The 22935-nt window shown below is 43.1% G+C and overlaps 2 protein-coding genes and 1 long non-coding RNA gene across 3 annotated transcripts in view; 1 reads left to right on the top strand and 2 right to left on the bottom strand.

The window, feature by feature from the left end:
• The window catches only part of LOC310664293, a 99446-nt gene that overhangs the window by 43997 nt on the left and 32514 nt on the right, over nt 1-22935 (bottom strand). The gene's annotated exons all lie outside the window — the stretch shown is intronic.
• Nucleotides 1125-9413, bottom strand: RPS27L (ribosomal protein S27 like). The gene is made up of 4 exons (XM_083413219.1): nt 9243-9413; nt 6414-6522; nt 4378-4488; nt 1125-3039 (listed from the first exon to the last, which is right to left on the bottom strand). The coding sequence occupies exons 1-4, from the start codon at nt 9396-9398 to the stop codon at nt 3011-3013; spliced, it is 405 nt and encodes a 134-aa protein (XP_083269345.1). The 5' UTR covers nt 9399-9413; the 3' UTR covers nt 1125-3010.
• RAB8B (RAB8B, member RAS oncogene family) overlaps nt 15413-22935 on the top strand; it is a 37866-nt gene continuing 30343 nt past the window's right edge. The window contains exon 1 of the mRNA XM_083412620.1: nt 15413-15650. Coding sequence (XP_083268746.1) covers nt 15527-15650 — 124 coding nt within the window. The 5' untranslated portion in view covers nt 15413-15526. The remainder of the gene's footprint in view (nt 15651-22935) is intronic.

A 22935-nucleotide genomic window follows, 5' to 3' on the forward strand; every position in this document is an offset into this window, starting at 1 on the left:
GGGTGTGTGTGCGTGGAATTTTGATGTCATGTTTGCCTCAGAATAGCAAAATTGTAGTTTGTTTCAGGTAGGCATGGTCACAATAGGCTGCCAATGTTGCTCCATGCCAGTCAACACTTTACTGTGTGTATTATTTGTGAAGTGTAGGAAACAGCCATTTGAAAGCTTAAAGAGAAGTTTACATTTATTTAAAAGCTTCACTTGGGAGTAAGCCCTGTTGAATAAATGAGACGTGCTCCCAAGTAAATATGCATAGATTGAGGCTGCACCTGACATTTTTCCTTTTTACTTGCTCTTCTCTAGAAAGCATACCCAAGATGGTCCTTTGTTGTTGTTTTATTAGCCTAGAATTCCTCTGAGAGCCTGGTGCACCATCTTCTTCACTTTTTTAGTCATACCTGCTAGTTGTAAGAGTGGAGTCCTGGGGCTGATGGGAATTGTAGTTCAAAATTTCAAGGGTATGAGGTTCAGGAGGGCTGGTGCTAAATGATCTGTCACAATGATCCTTATATAAATCATGTTAAATGTTTCTTTTTCTCCTGCCCCTGCCTTTTCTCCAGCAATCTGAAATTTGGCTGAACTAATTATGCTTATGTAAAATGCCTATTTGGATCCTTTTATTATTGACTAGCCTTTTTGTATGCCTTAACCAATAAATACTTTGTTGTTGACGAAGTTCCAAGTGGCTATGGGTGCTACATCATGTTCAATTGCATTTGCCCCCTTTTTGGCAAGAGGTGTAAATTCTGGAATCTGGGACAACAGCTATCTTGCTTCCTTGTAGTTTTAAGAAGTGTAGAGCAACATTTGTAAAAACTGCATGGGGATGACAGAGGTATAGAAGGACGGGAAAGTAAGACAGTGGGGGGGGGGGGACCTTAACTGGAAGCTTCTTTAAGAAGCCCCTCATCCACTGTTAGTCACAAGAGTGTGTCATCTTGAAGCTTTTGAAATAGTCCCTAAAGAAGCACAAAGTTTCTTTGCTGGGGCTAAACCTACACAAATTGGTTCATAAATGAATGTGTAACTACAATTTATACATTTACCTAAATTAACAAATCCTTGGATAAAGCAAGACAGGTTAACTTTTTAAGAAGTGCAGTAAGGCAGCTCACACTTTCAGATTTCATATCAAGCAGTTTATTGATTCTAATGCAGACAAATTAAAAAAGCACAAAACACAGCTTTAGTTGAGGAAAGAGACAACTACTGATCAACTAAGACTCTTCCAACTTGGAAGGAGGCCTGTGTACCTCTAATGATGGTTTTGAGACTTAGGTTTTGAATATTACCAAGTAAGGAATAAGACACAGGCTGTAGTAATTATGATTAAAGTTAATCTGAAGTGAATTCTCTTAATGCCTGATAAAATACTCAAACCAGTCAGAAATGCAACCGCCATAACACCAATCCACAATTTAGTACTCCTTGCAGCAACTTGCATTTCTGGTTTTAGTACTGTGGGTCATGACCAGAACTAGTGAAGTGCATGTCATTCTGCTGACTATGCAGTACAGGCTATAAACAGCAGTTCAAGAGGCAGAAAACAGTCTATAGAATCATAGAATTGTAGTGTTGGAAGAGACCCCAAGGGTCATCTAGTCCAACCCCCTGCAATGCAGGAATCATTTGCCCAGCTTGGGGCTCAAACCCACGACTGAGATTAAGAGTCTCATGCTCTCCCAAATGGATGATCAATTTGAGTACAAGAACATTAGAAGTTGCTGTCTACTAGATCAGTCCATTTACCCAACTAGCTCACTGCTGCTTCCTCTGACAGGCAGAGAAGCTCTCCATCTTCTTTTCCTTCATCTGCTGTCTGCATGCAAAGTATGTGATCTAACGCTGAACGACAGTTCCTCCCCATAAAAAAAAAAATCAGAAAAGTTAACAAGGACACTGCAATGTATCAACAGGGAGGCACACAACAACGCAAGCCAGTTCTGAAAACATTTGTCAAGTGCTTTGCAGTTAGTTGACCAGCCAGGAAATAGGATCAGCATCTTTTGTGAACTTTTCCTGAGCAAGACTACCAAAACAATGAACCAATAGGAATCTAGGAAGCTGTCTTATACTGAGTCAAACCATTGTTCCACTTGGCTCAGTAATAATCCTTTTCCTGCGGCCTCCTTGGCCCAATCTCCATGCCACATTGTGACACCTCTCTCTGCTGGCTTCATAGCAAGAGTGGAAGCATTCATAGGCCTATCTTCCCTGCATTGGTCTGATTCTGAACTGGTGCTCTTTTTCTATAGGAAATAAGAAGAATGGAGGAAAAAGGAGGGATCCTTGTGGGTTTTTCTGAGACCAGAGCACAACAATGGCGTTTAATATATAATCTTGATCTTTTGCATCCATGAAACAGGGAGGGACATCCCGAATCGTTTGAGGAGAACTGGGATCGAGGTGGAGGCCCCACAGCTGGAAGTAAGTAAAATTACTTAACTTAATATAAATTGTCTATACTGACTGGCAGCAGCTCTCCAGGATTTCAAGGGGTCGTCTCTCCCGGCCCCACCTATGGGTGCTGGGTACTGCATGCAAATCAGATGTTCAGCCATGGAGCTACAGTCCTTTTCAAGTACCGGTAAGCTATGTTTCTTCTTGCATAGCTTTTATTCATTTCAGTGGAGATTTGCAAATCAGAAGTTCCAAGAAGACTAGGCCCTATAGCTGCAAAACCAGCAGGGTTAAAATATAAAAACTGTTCCCTTCTTATGAAGTTTTTTAAAGACTGGCATTTGAATTTCTTCACCATAGTGATCAGCCGGTTGTTACTGCGAAGAAAAATGCACTAAATGCATTCAAATGACATAATTAACAGCCTTATTCGTTCAAGGTTCATTGTATAATAAAAGCTATAAAAATAGAGTTTGGTTACCCCTAAACATATACACAAAATCTGCACAAAACCCCACCCCACAGCTAGACATAATTAACTTGCTAGATTAAGCAGCACTGTCAAACATAAGGCTTCCAGTGGTATCATTTACAGCAGCACAGGAATTCTTCAGTGTTGCTTTCTTCTAAATGAGCAACCTGGAAAGAAATAGCACCATACATGAGATCCAAAGAGCTTATAAAGACTGCAGACAGTGACATGAAAATCAAAGCTCCTACTTGTAAAATAACCCCTGCAGATGTTTGTGTTTGTAAATATCCAAGTGTGCAGAGTTTCCCTTGTCAAATTGTTCTCAATGGGAAACTTGCATTAATGTTTATATACTTTCTGTCTCCCTGTAGGGATTCCCCCCCACCCCCTGCCAAAATGACTGATCTTTATATCATATTCTCAGTTCCCTTTAAAGAAATTCAACTCTTACTGTCCCCTACCTTGCCATCCTAATGCATTATCTCCCATAACTGAACTGCACTGAGTTAATTTACCTTTAGAATATTTTTACCTATTGAAATGCAGAGTAGCTCAACAACTAGGAAATCTTTCGGTTAAGAATTTTAACTTCAACGGCACCTCTGGACTTAATAGTTCTGGGAATTTTGCCAAGCTGCAATTCTGCCAGTTGAGAACCTCGTTTAACATTGAACCCATTTGCTCATATAGGTTTTTAAGAGCCCTTGCATTTGTGATTCAACTTTAGCCACACTAGAATGAACAGAATTTTAAGAAATGGCGTATTCCCCTGACCTTCCATCCAGACTAGGCACTGATCAGCGGCAATTTCTGCTAAATGTGTGTGGACTGGTTGGCATTCCAGAAAACTTGCGTTTTCTAGCCAGCCACTCCCTACATCCAAGGCCCTGCCTTATAGACTTCCTATATGCTTTTCCTCGAGTGCTGATGCCCCACTTTTTGTTTCTGAGAAGAATTTTAATGCTGTGTTCTAAATTCTGCCAAAAAACAACAACCCTACCCTTCAATGGTTGAAGATGTTTGAGTATACTTCCAGATGTATGCCCAATCATTAACATTAAAGCTGTTTTGTGCAGAACTGAGCAAACCAATCTGCCACATACCGAGTCAGACCATTGATCTATCTAGCCCAATATTTACTCTTCTGTTTGTTTCAGGCACAGGTTTTTCTTGGCTCTGCTATCCAAAAGCCATTAATTGAAGATGACAGGGACTGAAGCTAATACTTTATGCATATGTTGAATCAATGAACTATGGGTAATCCCTATGGCTCTAGAACAGCCTTCCCAAATCTGGTCCCCACCATATGTTCCTCATAAGTCCCAGCCAGCAGGCTGGGAAATTCTGAAATCTACAAATACATTAGGAGATAAAATCAGCAATTTATTTCAACACATAGACTGCCTGAATAAGCTGCCTGTGTTAATGAATACTAAGGTCATGGCATAAATGGTGTATCTGCGCAGAAGAAGCCTGATTAAAGGAGCAAGGTGGTTTTCCCCTACCTTCTGTGAGTCTGGCTTTGCCTCCTGTTGGTTGGCACAAGACAGTCGAGCATCCTACACAGGGCACCACTATCTGAGCATGACTGAATACTGTGGTGATCTTGTAGCATCCTGAATTTTAAAAAGCATATTTCATTCCAATGGACATACACACTGATACTACACTGAGTGTCCAACATATTACCTAATGCTAGACTGGGATGTCAAATAATGTGCATTGCCATCTCAGGTCTTTCTTGCCTCTGTGTTACAATTAGTACAAGCGAGTTGGTTTTTTAAGGCCACCAAGTGCTGTCCATAACTGCGTGGAACCTTGAATCTGGGTCTCTTCCCCTGTACAACTTTATTTAATTTCATAAAAATAGAAATGCTCTGAAGTTGTTCTCAGAGTGTGTGCCAATGGTTAGACAGTGTATTTCAGTTACAGTGCTCATTTATGAAGAGAAAGGAAGAGACTCTTAATGTGTTTCTCAAACCCATTTGCCCATGAGAAAAAATTGGGTTTTGTACATGTGTACTGGTGTCACACAGATCACAGATGTTTACAATTGCAAAAACAAAAATAGAACTTTTCAAAGAAATGCAACAAGCTTCATACCTTAAGAAAACCAAAGGGTGTATGTATGATTTTACAAACAATGTTTGGCCCTACAGTTAAATTGATTGTAGAAATAGATGGCAGGATTGTAGTCACCGACAAGCTGAACATGAGTCAGCAGTGTGAAACTGCTTGAAAAAAGACTGATGCTATTTTAAGCTATATTAATAAAACTAGAGTCACAAGAAGTGACAGTTCAACTTTATTCTGCACTAGTCAGACCTCAACTGAAGTATTGTGTTTAGGTTTGGGAAACACAATTTAAGAAAAATTGGAATGAGTTCAGAGGAGGACAGTGGGGATGGTCAAGGTGTAGGAAATGACTGCTATGAAGGAGGTTGAAGTACTAGGTATTGTTGAGCCTGGAGAAGACAGAGACATGATCACGCTCTTCAAATACCTGAAGAGCTGATAAATAGAAGATAAAGATTGGTCCTCTTGCTGCAGCAAGTAAGAGAATGTCAGATGCAACATTTTCATCCTTAGACAACATTTAGCCTTAAAAAGCCAATTCCAGAAGCACAAACTAGATATGTAGGCAGCAGGCTGAAAAATGTAATAAACCTCATGCACACTTAGGAGCAAGTCTCACCAAGTTGAGTGGGAATAGATAGGTATGCAAAGGATTGCAGTCTGTAAACAACACTGGTGTACTTGGATAGCCTTGTAAAAGGTTTGATACACACACACAATGTCTCCCATTAATTACACTTTCAACCTTTAGGAGGAGGAAACTATTTCATCAACCTGACCTTTTGAATAAACTCTTCTGGTAAGTTGCTGCAGTGTTTCAGTAATGAAAGTGAAAAATGAGCCACGCCAGCGAATGTTACACTGCCAGCAGGACTGGCAGATGCCATTGTTCAAAACTGCAGAAGGAAATAAGTACCTGGTTTTTCCTTAAAGTAATTCCCCTCACAGCCTTTATATTTAAAGTTTTATGGTCAATGAGATTTATTAAAAATATTTGCTTATGAGACTATTAAATTGTCTAGTGTTGGATAAATAACCAATCTTACAAATCAGGGATTTATCAAGACCATTGAACACTTTTTGTTAAGGATACAGGACTAAATTAATTATTCAATAAATGAGCGTTATTTGTTGCTCATTGGGATGTTGAAGCAGGTAAGGCAAAAAGTGGAATAATTACAATTCATTCTCAAGTAATCTGCTTCTTTTTTATTCCTGGGAACCGATAAATGATAAAAGTAATGAAGAAAAATACCCAGATCCACTGCATGTGCCTTCGCAGTACTTTTACTCCAGAAGAGAAGAGGTTAATATGCGAATTCAAGTGGCGGGCCATTCTCTCTTATTGCAGTCTTTGCCAATCTGGTGTCCTCCAGATGTTTTGGAGCACTAGATTGCCAAAGGCTGTCTTACTACAAGTTTCCTGTGGTCCTTTACAGGAAAGAACACTTTAAAGAATAGTTACCTGGACACTTGACATCCATGAAGTAGGAATTTGGACTCTGGACCAGACGTTTCTTTTTGTGTTTTCTCTTTTCCTCCTCTAGGGATGGGTGAATTAAGTCTCTGGTCAGCTGTGTGAGATATTAGGGAGTTATTGCCATGAGTACAACAAAGCAGAGTTTGCTAACTTTGCAGAAAGAGGTGTTTTCTACTGAATATTATTAATTATAGTTGTTGTTTTTTATATATCTCGCTTTCCCCTGCAAGGATTATTTCATTTATATCCCACCTTTCCTCCAAGGGACTCAAGGGGGCATACATTTAATCCCCACAACAACTTTGTGAGGGAGGTTAGGCTGAGAGACAGTGACTGTCTCAAGGTCACCCAGTGAGCTTCAGCCCCAGTGAGTGGGAATTTGAACCCTGGTCTCCCTAATCCTAGCCCGCCTATGTTGGGTATTTCTCTCAGGGTTCCCCCAAACCATTTAGGTGCCCAAGCCACTAAAATCCAAATGGTAACAACACAGGGCACAATCCCCCATAACAACAGTTGGGGACCCAAAGATCCCCAAGCCTGATCTTTCTACTCCTCACTCTGCAATCCACAATGGCATCCAGCCTGTGCCCACTGCCTCCTCTGGGTACCTCTTCCCACCTTTTCCACCAAAAACTAACATCACAAGAACACTCCTCTGATGGGTTAGAGCAGTGGTTCCCAATTAGGGGTCCACGGAAAACGCACCCAGGGGTTCTGCGGCCCCATTCCTTGCCGCTCCAACTAAATTTGTGTTATTTTTGCATGGTAATAAGACAAATTTTATGGTCTGTTTTAGCGCTGTGCAATTTTTCAATATATTGGCCAAAATCGGTTTTGAAATCACAGTGCGATAAGAATTTTGACCTGACAATAAAGGTAAAGGTAAAGGTACCCCTGCCCGTACGGGCCAGGCTTGACAGACTCTAGGGTTGTGCGCCCATCTCACTTAAGAGGCCGGGGGCCAGCGCTGTCCAGAGACACTTCCGGGTCACGTGGCCAGCATGACATCGCTGCTCTGGCGAGCCAGATCCGCACACGGAAACGCCGTTTACCTTCCCACTAGTAAGCAGTCCCTATTTATCTACTTGCACCCGGGAGTGCTTTCGAACTGCTAGGTTGGCAGGCGCTGGGACCAAACAACGGGAGCGCACCCCGCCGCGGGGATTCGAACTGCCAACCTTTCGATCAGCAAGTCCTAGGCACTGAGGCTTTTACCCACAGTGCCACCCGCGTCCCACATAGCAAGGTACTCTCGATACCCACAGTGCCACCCCGTCCCACATATCAAGGTACTCTCGATATCACATAAAGCTCTCAGCTGATAATGCTGCTGATAACTGCTGCTGATTTGAGAACAGGGGAACTTATCACCCTCACTTCAAGGCACCATGGCACTACCTTCCCCTGGCATTGAGGCGGAGCTAGTCAGCAGGAAAGAAGGAGTAGCCATAGTGGATGTGCATCTTCGCTGAAGGCAGCTTGATGTGACTCCATTTCCTCTCCTCCCTCCACCCATCCTATCACCATGGCTGCCCCTTCCCTTTTCCCCCACACTAATCTCCCATTTCAGACATTGTGATATATTGGAATATTGTGATGTTTAGTTGCTGATATACCACGATGTTGAAAACTAGGTATCGCTCAGCTCTAGTCTGGTTTTTAGTATACCTAGAATCCTTTGCTTATTAGATGCTACCCCATATTTTGTTCAGAAAATTGCTTTGTAAAGGTAACTATCATCGGCTTTTGAAAAATAGGGGGTCCTCAGTAATTAGCTAACTGGGAACCACTGGGTTTGAGTATTCGCCATATGGCAACAGCCGTTGTGTGCTGCATTTGCTCAATACTATATTGACTTGGTTGTAAACAGAAGGAGTCCCAGATCCTGGAAAGAGTGCATTGAATAACTAAAAGGTACCGGGGGGGGGGGGGGTGAGAGAGAGCTATCTCTCCTTGGACAGCCTGTTGTGGATTCTAAAATTAGCCACTGTAACACCAGTAGGTGCCTGTGAGTGGTGATGATGAAAGGAATAAGCTGACTCTAAGGAAAAGGACTTTGAAGATTGCCATCTGTCTGCACCAAGTGCCTCAAAATGCAGGATGGTAAAATTAAACTAAAAAGCAGACTAGAAAACTGTAAAATACCTGAGCTAGATGCCAAAGTGAAAGGAGGCCACATACATACTCCCTGCTGCTCAGTTATGTAGCTATATTCCACCTATATGCACCCCTATTCTGACAACTTAATTTTGAGACTCCAGGATGCTCTGGTGCTTCCATCAGAGTGATCCACGCACTGCCCAGTATCCATCCCCAGGTGGACCCTGGCTAGGAATCCATATGGCACATCGCATTAAAGGGGAAGAGTGTGGTGGTGGGGAGGCAGAAAGAGCTGCCTGGTTTCGCAGCTGGCCTGTGGCGAGGAGCCCGTGGGCCCCGGGAATTCCTCTCCAGGGAAAGGGCAGGGGTCCGATGATCCCGGTGCTGGGTTTGGGATCAATGCATGTGACCTGTCATGGGGGCGGAGGCGTTGATCGTGGCGAAGTGTTCGTGTGTGTGGCTAGAACCTGATACGGGGGTGCGCAGAAAGTAGAATAAGTGCTTTTTTTAAAACACCCCCCCCCCCGCCACCGTAAACGTCCTGCTCCACCCCCGCCCATAAACAGAGTGGAACATCCCACCCACCCCTTCTCTCAGGTAATGGGACAAGCCGCCCCCCGACAGGCAGAGCCGAGGGGGCTTCTCTCCTCTTTCTGCCCCCTCCCATCCATTAACCCTTGCCGCGCGCCCGCCTTCCGAGCGGCCCCCACTCACGGGCATGGTGGCGCCTCGCCGCCGCTGCTTCTCCTCCCTTCCGCGCCAGGCGAGCGAGCCTTTCCCTCCGCGCGCCCCCAAACACGCGCAGATACAAACACAGGCGCGTGACGCAAGCGAGGAGCCCCGCCCCTGGGGCTCTGCGGGCACGCCCATTTCCTCGAGACCATCTAGGAGCCCGAGCTCTATGGTGTGGAGAAGGGCGTTTTGGCTTTTCAAAGGCGCGGCTGCCCCTTCAGAACCAGGGAGTCCAGCCCCCCCCCCCCACAAAAGAAGTCCATCTGTGTTGTCAGGATTCAACCTCAAACCGTTAGCCGCCATCCATCCTCCAGATTTCTTTTTAGCCATTTGAAAAGCAAATCTCAAGGGCTCTGGGAGTGTCCAGGGGCATAATAAAGCTGGCCCCGTGCAAAGACATTGCCTTTACTATGGAGCACATCTGTGCATATTACATATAGGGATATTTAAATAATATTCCAGTAGAGAGATTTAAGGGGTCTCTATTTCTTATAACACATTTTGATGGGACTAGAACAAAATTTCATTTGAGGTTCCATCAGCCCAGGAAAGAGAGGAGGCAAGCCGCTCACCGTCTCTGAACAAAGCAGGAAAATAGAGTACTGTCTTGAATCCTTCTTTAAAGCTAATCAAATATACAGCTGCCTTAAGAGTCTGTTTCCGGCTCCTAATTGGATAGGGTTTGCAAAGCAGAAATATAGAGGAAACTGAGATACGTTCATTTTGTTCTTGGGTTATTCCAGTCTGATGGTGTGAACGTTTATCAAAGCCTAGCGTTTTTGGAAAAAAAAAGGCAGTGCTTTGACATGATTGAACATCTAATCACATACACACTTACCTGGGAATAAACCCCATTAAATGCATGCATAGGATTGTGATATAATACATCAAATAGTTCTCTTCCCTTCCCTCCTAATCAAGAAAGTCCAATATTCTGGGAGAGGGAGGTTTTAAGTTATTCTTAAATCATTATTCATAGTGGTGGGGGTGGTTTCCACAATCTGATTATTTATGTTTGTCTAAAACAATTAACCTATTTAGTTTTAGTGCTCCATTGTCAGACCAGTAATCTGATTAAGTCTTACAATAACCACTCGAAAGTTCTATTTAATTACTCCCAACCCCCCATTTGGGCACTGAAATGAAGAAGCAGAATTGCCTTGACCACTTCCTCTTTGTTTATAAATGAACAGGCTGAGCCACTATCTCTTAACTTTTAAAAAAAGAGAGTCTTTTAAAATTATAGAAATTGAACAATGACACAGATAACATATAGTGAACGAGAGGCAAAAGGGCACAAGATCTTACATTACACAGCAAATGTGCTGGCTGACACAAAGTTCATTTGCCACGATTCCATTTTCATACGCAAAAGGTAATAGGAACAAAGGTTAGTTCAATTACCGGTATATGTTTACAACTTGGAATAAGGCAAAGATCCAGGGTCTAAGATGCTATGCAAAACACTATCTTCTTAATTTTAAATGCTTTCTGTTTCCTTCTCCTTTGTATTTTTCACTTTTATTTGTTTATTATTGCATGTATACCTGACCTCTCCTCCATGGAGCTTAAGGTAATGTAGTGGTGCCTCGCAAGACAAAATTAATTCGTTCTGCGAGTTTTTTTGTCTTGTGAATTTTTTGTCTTGCGAAGCACGGTTTCCCATAGGAAATGCATTGACGGTTTCCCATAGGAATGCATTGACGGTTTTAAGAAAGAGGCGCAAGACGTTTTCGTCTTGCGAAGCAAGTCCATAGGGAAATTCGTCTTGCAAAGCAACTAAAAAAAAAAACTCTTTCGTCTTGCGAGTTTTTCGTCTTGCGAGGCATTCGTCTTGCGAGGTACCACTGTATATGTTATCTGTGTCATTGTTCAATTTCTATAATTTTAAAAGACTCTTTTTTAAAAAAAGTTCATGGCTTTTCCCTTCACCAGCCCTGTGAAGTACATTAGGCTAAGAGACTGTGGCTGACCCAAGGTCACCCAGTGAACTGAGTGGGGATACAAACTCAGGTCTTCTTTATTACTTTCAAACTGAAACACTCCTATTTCTCTTTTTTGAGAAGAAGAACATCTGTGGCACCTCCATATGTTGCCGAACTCTAATTCCTATAAGCCCCAGCCAGTATGACTAGTGGTCAGTGATGATGGGCCACAGGTTTTCCATCCCTGGCCTAAATCCCTCCTTCCATAAAGGGGCTTGCTTGTTTCTTTGTCTCTGGAGCCTGTAGGTGCTCTGCTATCACAGACCCTCCAAGTGCCCCTATTTTCCAGGGGCAGCTCCAGATTTACAGAAGCCATCCCCATTTCTGATTTGATCCCAGAATGTCCCACTTTTCCTTGTTGTTGTTGTTTAGTCATTTAGTCATGTCCGACTCTTCATGACTCCATGGACCAGAGCACACCAGGCACTCCTGTCTTCCACTGCCTCCCGCAGTTTGGTCAAACTCATGCTGGTAGCTTCAAGAACACTGTCCAGCCATCTTGTCCTCTGTCGTCCCCTTCTTCTTGTGCCCTCCATCTTTCCCAACATCAGGGTCTTTTCCAGAGAGTCTTCTCTTCTCATGAGGTGGCCAAAGTATTGGAGCCTCAGCTTCACGATCTGTCCTTCCAGTGAGCACTCAGGGCTGATTTCCCTAAGAATGGATAGGTTTGCTCTTCTTGCAGTCCATGGGACTCTCAAGAGTCTCCTCCAGCACCATAATTCAAAAGCATCAATTCTTTGGCGATCAGCCTTCTTTATGGTCCAGCTCTCACTTCCATACATCACTACTGGGAAAACCATACCTTTAACTATACAGACCTTTGTTGGCAAGGTGATGCCTCTGCTTTTTAAGATGCTGTCTAGGTTTGTCATTGCTTTTCTCCCAAGAAGCAGGGCTTTTCCTTAGGACGTCCCTCTTCTCATTGGAGAAATTATGGAGGGTATGGAGTTATGCAACCCCCGAGCCAAGGGGATAAATAGCTATAAGACATCTGAAGGAAGCCCTGTATAGGGAATTTTTGTAATGCTTTATTATGTTTTTATGTACAGTATGTTGGAAGCCACTCAGAGTGCTTCCATGTGGGTGGTATAAATCAGAGTCATGTGGGTGGTATAAATAGTAAAGTTGTTGTTATGGAATAAAAGGTAAAGGTAAAAGACCCCTGACAGTTAAGTCCAGTTGTGAACAACTCTGGGGTTGCGACGCTCATCTCGTTTTACTGGCTGAGGGAGCCGACGTTTGTCTGCAGTTTTTCCAGGTCATGTGGCCAGCATGACTAAGTCACTTCTGGCGAAACCAGAGCAGCGCATGGAAACACCGTTTACCTTCCCGCCGGAGCAGTACCTATTTATCTACTTGCTCTTTAACGTGCTTTTGAACTGCTAGGTTGGCAGGAGAACTGCTAGGTTGGCGGAGAAATGTTGGAGCATATGTGTAGGTGCTGTGGTGCTGTAAAGCCACCCAAACTTTGAAAATGCTATGATTCTGTGGGAAGTGCACAGACATCGTCCCCACAGAGCTTTGGTGCTGACATTCTTGGAACATTGCATTCCTTGAAAAATCAACAATGCCACTGAAGAAAGCATAAAAAGACAACATAGAGAAATCTGAAGGTGTGGGGCAAAAGTTTAGGTCTTTTATCAACAGAAGGGACATGGATGAGAAACCACCAGAAACTCGTGGACTTTGTAGAGAGACATGTTTCAAAGTCATTTTCTGGTTTTATGGCTAATTTAAATTGATTATATCTTTTCTATATTTTTTGTAACTTCATTGCACAAAAACCACAGAAACCATGGTGTGAATCAGTTTATAAAAGTGTTGAAATAAGTATTTGTTTATTATTATTATTATTATTATTATTATGCCCTGCTCTTCTGGCTGGGTCACCGCAGCCACTCTAGGCAGCTTCCAACACATTTAAATCAAAACAAAACATCAAAAACCTCTGGATACAGGACTGCCTTCAGATCTTTTGTAAAAGTTGGGTTTTTGTATTTTAATTGTGTACTGTGTCTTAGAAAATCTAAAAACAAATGAATTATAATGAATTATAATTGAATAACTTTTACTCTGCTAAACCACTGAAATTAATGTCAGTGATTAAGTTATATTAGTGTCTGTGGGACTACTCTAAGTAAAAGTTAGTTGAATTCAACACTAAGTTTATTTGTATACCACAACATCAGCACCAGATTTAGGGTAGTGTAGACCAGGGGTAGGCAACCTAAGGCCTGTGGGCCGGATGCGGCCCAATCACCTTCTAAATCCGGCCCGCAGATGGTCCGGGAATCAGTGTGTTTTTACAGAAGTAGAATGTGTGTTTTTATTTAAAATGCAACTCTGGGTTATTTGTGCGGCATAGGAATTTGTTAATCCCCCCCCCAAAAAAAATAGTCCCACCCACCACATGGTTTGAGGGACAGTGGACTGGCCCACGGCTGAAAACGGTTGCTGACCCCTGGGTGGACAGTTCCCTTGCACAGGATGCTGAGCTGAGGGGTCAAAAATTATAATAGTAATATGTAGTAATATTTTTTAAATCTGTATTTAAATGGGTGATTATATGATGCTGAAGGTGAGGGAAAGGGTCTCCGTCTGCACAACACTTGGCAGAAAGTCAAGACAAACAACTCTTGGCTCCTTCTCTCTCTCTTTTTTTTTTATAAAATTTTTATTGGGTTTTACAATAAACACAGAACAACAACAAACAAGAAATTTCACAACAAAAGAAACTAACAGAAAAACACTACAACACACAAACACAAAGCAATAAGGCATAAAAAAGAAAAATAAAAAATATTAAAAACAGTTTCTGTCTCCTTATACACTTTTCATTAACTTATTTCCCCGACTTCCCCAGACCTCCCTTCTCTGTATTCCCAGTCATATATTCTGTCCGCAAATTCTTTCCCTCTGTCATAATTTAATTTTATAATCGTCTTAATGTATAATATATAATTACTTTTCCTTATATCTAAAAAATGTTAGATCTTTTTCTAATTACTTTTTTACTAATAACCATTTATAATCAATCTGATGTCATCAAACATTCATTATCTTATAATATTTCTGTAAATAATCTTTAAATTTCTTCCAGTCTTCCTTCACCGTCTCTTCTCCCTGGTCTCTGATTCTGCCAGTCATTTCTGCCAATTCCATGTAGTCAATAACTTTCATCTGCCATTCTTCCAGCGTGGGTAACTGTTGTGTCTTCCAATACTGTGCGATGAGTATTCTTGCTGCTGCTGTAGCGTACAGAAAAAAGGTCCTATCCTTCTTATGCAGCTGTTGGCTAACCATACCCAGGAGGAAGGCTTCTGGTTTCTTCGGGAATGTGTACTTAAACACTTTTTTCAGTTCATTATAAATCGTCCCCCAGAATGCCTTGATCTTTGGGCACGTCCACCAAAGGTGAAAGAATGTACCTTCAACCTCTTTACATTTCCAGCATTTATTATCGGGCAAATGATAAATTTTTGCAAGCTTGACTGGTGTCATGTACCACCTGTATATCATTTTCACTCTTGGCTCCTTCTCTTGGGCAAATGTTTTCTTTTCTAAGTGGCACTTCTAAGAATCATGTAAGTAAGAAACAGTGACTAAGTTTGCTTTTTCTCCTCCCTTCCAATCAATTTTTATTCTATCATGTCTTTTCAATCATAAGTCTGAAGACAGGGACTCCTTTTTTCTTTATATCACGCTGAGAGCCACTTTTGGGGCTTGCTTTTTAATTATTATTATTTTTAAAAAACATTTTAAATAAATGAATACATTGGCACTCAAAGTGTCACACAGGAAACAAATCTAACCACAACAGTGCAATGACAATGCAGATCAAAATTATTTGAATTATAAACTTTTATTAATAATATGTCTTTATTAATTATTATCCCCCCTCCAAAGTATAACTGGACAACTATTCAGCAATTAGCAGTTTGTTGACATTTCTGACTTTGTACTATATTACTAAATAATATGTAAATAATAGTATGGTACCAATCCCTAGCACCGCCCGCCGTCCACCCCGGCCGGGCCTCCTCCCTCCCGCCTTGGAGGCTGGGATTTCGACAGGGACGATCGCGGTCGCTTCCTACAAGAAAAACCGGGAAAGTCCCGCAGAAAAAACCACGACTCCCAGAGGCCATTGCGCGGGCGGCGCCTGCTGGAGGGAGCGAGAAGGCGGGGCTTCCGTCGCCTCGCTGCCCCGCCCCTTCCTGTTCCCCTCCCTCCTGCTAGTTCCCCCTCCCCTCCGGCTCCCGGCCGCCAGTCGGAGCGAAGATGGCGAAGACCTACGACTATCTCTTCAAGCTGCTCCTCATCGGCGACTCCGGCGTGGGCAAGACCTGCCTGCTCTTCCGCTTCAGCGAGGACGCCTTCAACACCACCTTCATCTCCACCATCGGTGAGGCGGCCTCGGCCTCCCTCGGAGGGGCGCTTCCTCAGGCCGGCGCCTCGGGCGGGGGGCGGCTTCCTCGCCTCACGGAGCGCAGGCCCGGCCCCCCGGCGCCTCTTCAGGGCGGCCGGCTGGGTCTTGGGGGGGGGGGCGGCGGGGGCCACGGGCGTCGCCGCGAGCGAGCGAGCCGGTTTCCGTTTCCATTTCCCTTCCTCTCTCGCGTCCCGCCTTGTCCCTCAGACCGTTTTGAGGAGGTAGGATTGTGAGGGTTTCTTCGCGCGACGTCCTTCCCGCCCCCCTCCCCCATTCCGCCTACTTCCCGGTCCCCGTTAGGCTGCGATTGGGCTTCGGCGGGGCCGCGGGGGCGTTTATCCGGCGCGGGGGGCGTGAGAGGAGCGGGCCCTGCGCGAGTCTCCGGCCCGTGACGCGGGTGTCTCCTCTTCCTCTCCGCTCCCTTGCCGCCCCCCTCTTCGCCGCTTTGTTATGGGGATTTGTGCTGGAGGGCGGAGGGCGCCTTTTAGGCGGGGATGCTCTCGCCGCCGCGGCGCTGGGACGGGACCCTTTTCTCAGACCTGGAGATCTGTGGGTGGCCCCTTTCCGCCCCCGAAGACGCGCACGGACGCCCACCTCCCTGCCCCGGAGAGAAAGAGGTTCGTTAGTCCGTTAGGCTAACCCGCTTTCGGCTGCCTCGGAAAGCGCTCTTTCCAGCGACCCCGCCACCCTTTTGACACTCTTGGAGTGCATCTCTTAACCCGTTTGACACGCCTAGAAATGTCGCCATCATCAAATGTCATCTTGGCCCCTGTTGGGCGGGGCGGAGGTTGGAATAGGCACTTGTTTGGGGACATAGGGAGGGATTTGTCACACTGTTAAGACGCAAGGTTGGAATGATCCTCCTGCAAGCTGTTCTGCTCGTGCTTCTGACCGAGAGCAGATTTTGGGGAGGAGAGGGGAGGTGGAAACGTGCTGTTGCACTAGTGGGAACCCTTGAACCGACTTCCACGAGCATTATTTATAAAGTGCCTAAAACTGCTCAGTCCTGTACAGAAATTATGTCATTTGAAATGGCATAAGATATGCTCTCCGTCTATGGTTGTGGCATGATGTGAAGGAAAGGGAAGGAGAATCTGACCTAGGTGAACAGCAGTCAAAATTGGCCACGGGAACTTGTCTAGCTGTGCAGGAGCTCTGATACAGTGGATGACTGGAATCATTTTTACTCTGATAGCCAAAATGGGGAAGATAGTGATGGATTTGAACTTTACCACTAGTTGATACTTTTGTTACACATATCATGAGTGAGTGGTTGCTAGTCACTCTGTTCAACTACAGGTTATATACGCTTCAGGTTACAGACTCTGTTAACCCAGAAATAGTACCTCGGGTTAAGAACTTTGCTTCAGGATGAGAACAGAAATTGCACGGCAGCCGGAGGACCCATTAGCTAAAGTGGTGCTTCAGGTTAAGAATAGTTTCAGGTTAAGAACGGACCTCCGGAACAAATTAAGCACGTAACCAGAGGTACCACTGTATCCTTTATGTGCTGTCTTGCAGGATGCCCGCCCATATTGCTAGGTGTTTTATATGCTCAAGTGCAGCTTCACAAGTTAATTTGTTCTGTCTGCTCCCTCCTCCTGCAACACTTGAAACACTTGCAGGTAGCAAGCATGGTGCCCTCCAGATATTGTAGGCAATGCTAGTTGGGGCTGATGGGAGTTGAAGTCCAACATTATCTGGAGGACATCACATTGGCTACGTCTCATAGAAACTTGTAACATCTAGGTGACTCTTCTGAGTCTGATTTAGAATACATTATATGGCCAAGTTTTGAGTCTCGTTTCCATTTTTTTTTAAAAAAACCTGTAGCTCACTGGCTAAATAATGTGTTCAACTACCTGCTTAATACTGTGCTGTCAGGCTGTAACAATAAAAGGGAGTTGACTGAGCCCTGGACAGACCCTCTTGAATGGCTACTATGACAGATTGGCAGGTTAAACGTTTTGCAGCCTGCCTTATTCTGATAGTTCAGAGTGGGTAACATGAAACTTTCTGTCTCCCACATAAGGTATGAAGAATCAAAGAGAAAAAATTATATTTTTAAAGCCTGTCTAACACCAGGGGCAGGCATAGTTCCTGTCTGGCCTGACCATAAGCATAGGGCTAGGTGCTAAGAACAAAAGAGAAGTAGAGTTCTGAGCAAAGATTCATATTGTCTGTCATCTACTTCCCAGGGGAAACTCACAAGCAGGACGTGAAGACAACATAGTATTATGAGAGAGGGAGAGAAAAAGCAAAACTCTTCACACTATGTATAATTTGATATACCTTTATGATTTCTCTTACTTGCCTTTTTTATTTTTATTAACAACAAAGTTCCAATGTTGTAACCTGTCCTTATGGGGAGATAGTCCCAGCCCCCTAATCATTTTGTTTGCCTTTTTCTAGCTCTACAATGTACCGTATTTTTTGCTCTATAAGACTCACTTTTTCCCTCCTAAAAAGTAAGGGGAAATGTGTATGTGTCTTATGGAGCGAATGCAGGCTGCGCAGCTATCCCAGAAGCCAGAACAGCAAGAGGGATTGCTGCTTTCACTGCACAGCGATCCCTCTTGCTGTTCTGGCTTCTGAGATTCAGAATATTTTTTTTCTTGTTTTCCTCCTCCAAAAACTAGGTGCGTCTTGTGGTCTGTTGCATATTATAGAGCGAAAAATACGGTATTTTTTTATTTACAGTCATACCTTGTGTTGCATTAGGTTCATGTTGCGTCTTTTCGGCTTGCGAACACGGCAAACCTGGAAGTGTATACTTAAGGGTTTCACCGCACACGCAGAAGTGTTCTGTGTGCTTCGTGCATGAGCAGAAGAGCTCTATTGCGCTCCATGCTTGCGCAGAAGCGCCTCTCTAGTGGACTTTTCGGGGTGCAAACGGCACCCCAGAATGCATCGTGTCTGCAACTAGAGGTACCACTGTACTGCAACCAGGACTATATACAATATTCCAAGTAGGGGTGCATCATAATATTTGTATAAAGACTTTACAATATTGACAGTATTATATGCAATTTCTTTTTTAGTGATTCCTAGCATAGAATTTGCCCTTTTTGCAGCTGCTGCACATGACAGTGTAGTGCAAACAAGCAATTGTGCAGGTTCCTGAAGCAAAGACTGTGGTCCCAATACTTCTCCTCCTTCTGCCCCCGCTACCTAGGACTAAGCCATGGTTCATCTTAACATTACATCTGAATCTGGGCTTGTGGATTGTCTCACCCAGAGAAACTGCAAGCGGTAAGCTAAGAACAAATCTTCATTACGCTTGCGGTTTGTCTGGACTGAGACAAACTATGATTCAGGGTTTGTATATAACACTAAGCCAAACCATGGAATAGCCTTGGGTATCATGATGGCAGCAGGAGCATGCGAGGAGTGCAATGACCTCAGTCTTATGCTCATTCACATTAAGTCACAGTTTAGCTTACTGCTGCATGCATGTAAAATTTAGATTTTGACCCCCCCCCCCAGTATACATCACTTTTGACTTATTTACCTTGAGTTACAATTGGCATTTTATATCCCGTTTTCCCAAAATTGGAGAGTTCCTTTTGGAGCCCTTTACACAATGACACTGTAGGTCATTTATGAATTTTAAAATAGTATTGATCCTGCCAAATATCCTTTGGTGACTCTACACCTTGCATCCCTCCATTGTGAGAGTTGCACATTTATTATTACTCATTGGTTCCTGTTATTAAAAGTTATTGATCCATATGGGGATCGCTTCCATTCACAATCTTCTTCTCACTCTGAAATGTTAATGAGACAAGACTTACCTTTGCTGAAGCCATATTGATGAAAGACTTGTTCTTATGCTTCGTAAATTTTATATTTAACAATTTACCTAGAACTAATGTTAAGCTAATCAGCTTGGATCCTTTTTAAAAAAACTGATTTTACACTGGTCACTTTACAGAATGGGTCTATCCAAGTGAATAATTTTTTTCTTACTTGGAGTGACGTCCTCCTTCTGAGATGTATATTCTCCATGATGGCAGAGCAGTTATTGCCCTGGGAGTGGAACACATCCTCAAAGGCCTTGTCACAAATTTGGATCTCTTTCAAGTTCTCCAGGGCATCCCCATGGCCACGAAATTAGACTGTAACTGTGCCCAGCTGTTTGAGGCACAGGACATGGTGCTTGTAATCTACCGTTTGAAAAGTAAGAATAGAGTAACACTTTTTCATTAAGGTATTATTACAGTGGTACCTCGGGTTACAGACGCCTCAGGTTACAGACTCCGCTAACCCAGAAATAGTACCTCGGGTTAAGAACTTTGCTTCAGGATGAGAACAGAAATTGTGCTCCTGCGGCATGGCGGCAGCGGGAGGCCCCATTAGTTAAAGTGGTACTTCAGGTTGAGAACAGTTTCAGGTTAAGAACGGACCTCCGGAACGAATTAAGTTCTTAACCCGAGGTACCAGTGTATTTCTTTTGTTGGTTATACAATATTAAAAACGCTGGTGTGTACCCCGCTTTAAAGCAGATACATCAGAGCATTTAAACAAAGAAAACTGCTGTAATGCCAGAGCATTTTCATGACCAGAGGTAATAGATTACCATAAGTGATAAGGGAGTAGGAGCAGTCTTAATGAACCTCTGAACAACCTGCAGGACTTGGTTGTAACTTGCACTATTTTCATTTCACTGTTTGAGTAGCTGCTAAGAAGTCAACAGGGCAGCCTTCAGATGTCTCATTCAGTGCAAGGGCATTTTACAGGTGTTTTTTGAAATACTTTTTAAAAGCAACATTACAAACAGTAGACAATTAAATCACAAGCAGGCAAGACATCAAGACCACATTATTGGGATCAGGAATGCCGAAGGTTGTGCTCTCTAGATGTCGCTGGTCCTGGACTACAATTCTCAACAGCCCCAGCCAGCATGGCTGTAGTTCCAGTAATATCTGGTGGCTCAACATTGGCTACTCTGAGACAGCCCAGCCAAGGTCATTTATAGGAAGCTGCCTTATACCAAGCAGACCATTGAGCTCATGCAGCAGCTTTCCAGATTTTCATGTGGTGGCCCGTTTCAGCTCTACCTGGAGATGCCAGGAATTGAATTTCAGATCTTTTGTATACAGAGTATGTGCTCTACCTCTAAGCTATGGCACTTTTGGAGTTTGCTCCCACAATATGTCACGATGGCGATCAATTTGGATGGCTTTAAAATAGGATTACAGTATACAGATTCATGGAGGATAATGCTACCAATGACTACTAGCTACTGTTGAAGGAAGTATATCTCTGAATCCCAGTTGCTGGCATTCACAAGGAAAAGAGTGCTTTAGTGCTCTGTTTCTGCTTGCGGGCTTCTCATAACGGGCATCTGGATGACCATTGTGAGAACAGGGTCTCACGCTGGCCTGCTCTAACACACTGCTGTGTTCTCCAAATGAAAGGTTTTTACTTTCAATGGGCCCACTCCTAGGGTTGAAAATCCCCAAAGATTCTGCTACCACATAAGAGACATGACATTCACTCATTGAGTGAATAATGGCACCCTAAACAAGCCTTCCTTAGCTGAGTTCCCTGTGGGGAAACAGTTGATTCAAGGAAGGGTGTTCTTTTGTTTCTCAGGGAACTGTCATGGTAACTGTTTGCTAACTAAAGTTTTTGAATGCTGAGTGTACTAAAATGGTCAGGAAATGGAAGAAACCACAAGAAAAACTGCTCAAGCTGGGTGTCTTATTAAGCACTAACTAGCTGCAAGAAACCAAGCATAAGCTGGAGTCTTCTTGTGTTCTGAGGCTCTGTGGCTTTCTGGCCCTGCTGGTTTGTTTTGTCAGGATAGGAAGATACATTGGCATTTGAAGCTCCATCACTTTGAGATTGTTCTTGTACGCTGATTGTTCTTGAGTTTTAATTACTATGCTTAAGTAAATTGAGTTCCTGCATGGTGAAACCTTTATTATGTACTGTTCTGTCTTTCTGTTCATGTCACATGTGCTTGTATTTTCATGTCTATCAATTTGATAGTAACAACTCCAATTGCAGAAATGTGCATTTGATTTTAAATAGTTTATTTAGCTGGTTTTCTCAGATAAGATAGAATTCTCACATGCATAGACAGGAAAGAAACTACAAGGCATTTTTAGTGTTGTATATGAAAATTCCTCCCAGGGCTATAATCTTAGAGCATTACTATGCCACCTAAATATTTTAAATGTCTTCAAAAATAGTTGAGACATTTATTAATTGAAGGTCAGTGGTTCCCTGGATAAATTTGCCTTCATGTCTAGATTTGTAAGTTTTCTATGCACTAAAGGCAGCACTGTCAATGTGGCATGAGGCTGCCTTTAGAAATGTACCAGATGCCTGGGCAGCTAAGAAGGACTTCACTTAAGATTTTGTTCTTTCTCTTAATTTATCTGAATGCCAGACTATGCCCAAACTCTACTGGAATGCTGTTTAGAAAATTTTGTTGGGAGCCTAAAAGGCAGTGTACACATGCGAGTAACACATGCGGACTGCTCAGTACTTGATGAATTACAACTGAATGTATGAATTGACTCCTCCATATTATACTTATTTGGTGGAAACCATTGATCAACTTTCAAGAGATTTTATGCAATTATATAGTGACTTAAGCAAGCTGCCTCTGTACATGATCTGTCAAGTTTCACTTCCTCTTTAGAGGAGAACTGCGTAATGGCAATAATTTCCACTCAAGGAAGCTGTAAAATCCTGACTGCAGAGTGCTTGACTCAGTTATGTTTCCGATAAACATAGCCATTTGCAGAGATACAAAAGTAGATTATTGCTACAGATTAATAAAGTGTAAGGGAAATAGGCAGGGTTGTAAGAGCATGAGGCGCTAGCTTTGAGCTTCAAAATTCAAGGGCGTCCTCTTGGTAGTTCCTCTGCACCCAGGGTGGTGGGCTCAGGGTGGTGGCAGCCCAGGAGAGGGCATTCTCTGTGGCATCCTTTAAGCTTTAAAATTTCCTCCCCACAAAGGTGTGTATTGCACCTTCATTACACTTCTTATAGAAGTATATTTTTATTTTTGTAAGTGCTTTCAAACTGTTTTCAATGTGGTATCTGAATGTTGTAACCTGCCCTGGGACCTTAGGGTGAAGAAACAAATAATACTGTTGCTGCATGATATATAGAACATAAGAGGATACCTTCTGAATCAGAACACGTGCCCAAATAGCCCATTGTTCTATTTTCTTTTCTTTCTTTTTTTTTAAATTCTTTTTATTGAGTATCTCATTACAAAGAAAAAAAGAAAAAGATCAAA

Source organism: Podarcis tiliguerta (assembly GCF_965153285.1).
Source record: "Podarcis tiliguerta genome assembly, chromosome: 14".
NCBI classification, from domain to species: Eukaryota; Metazoa; Chordata; class Lepidosauria; order Squamata; family Lacertidae; genus Podarcis; species Podarcis tiliguerta.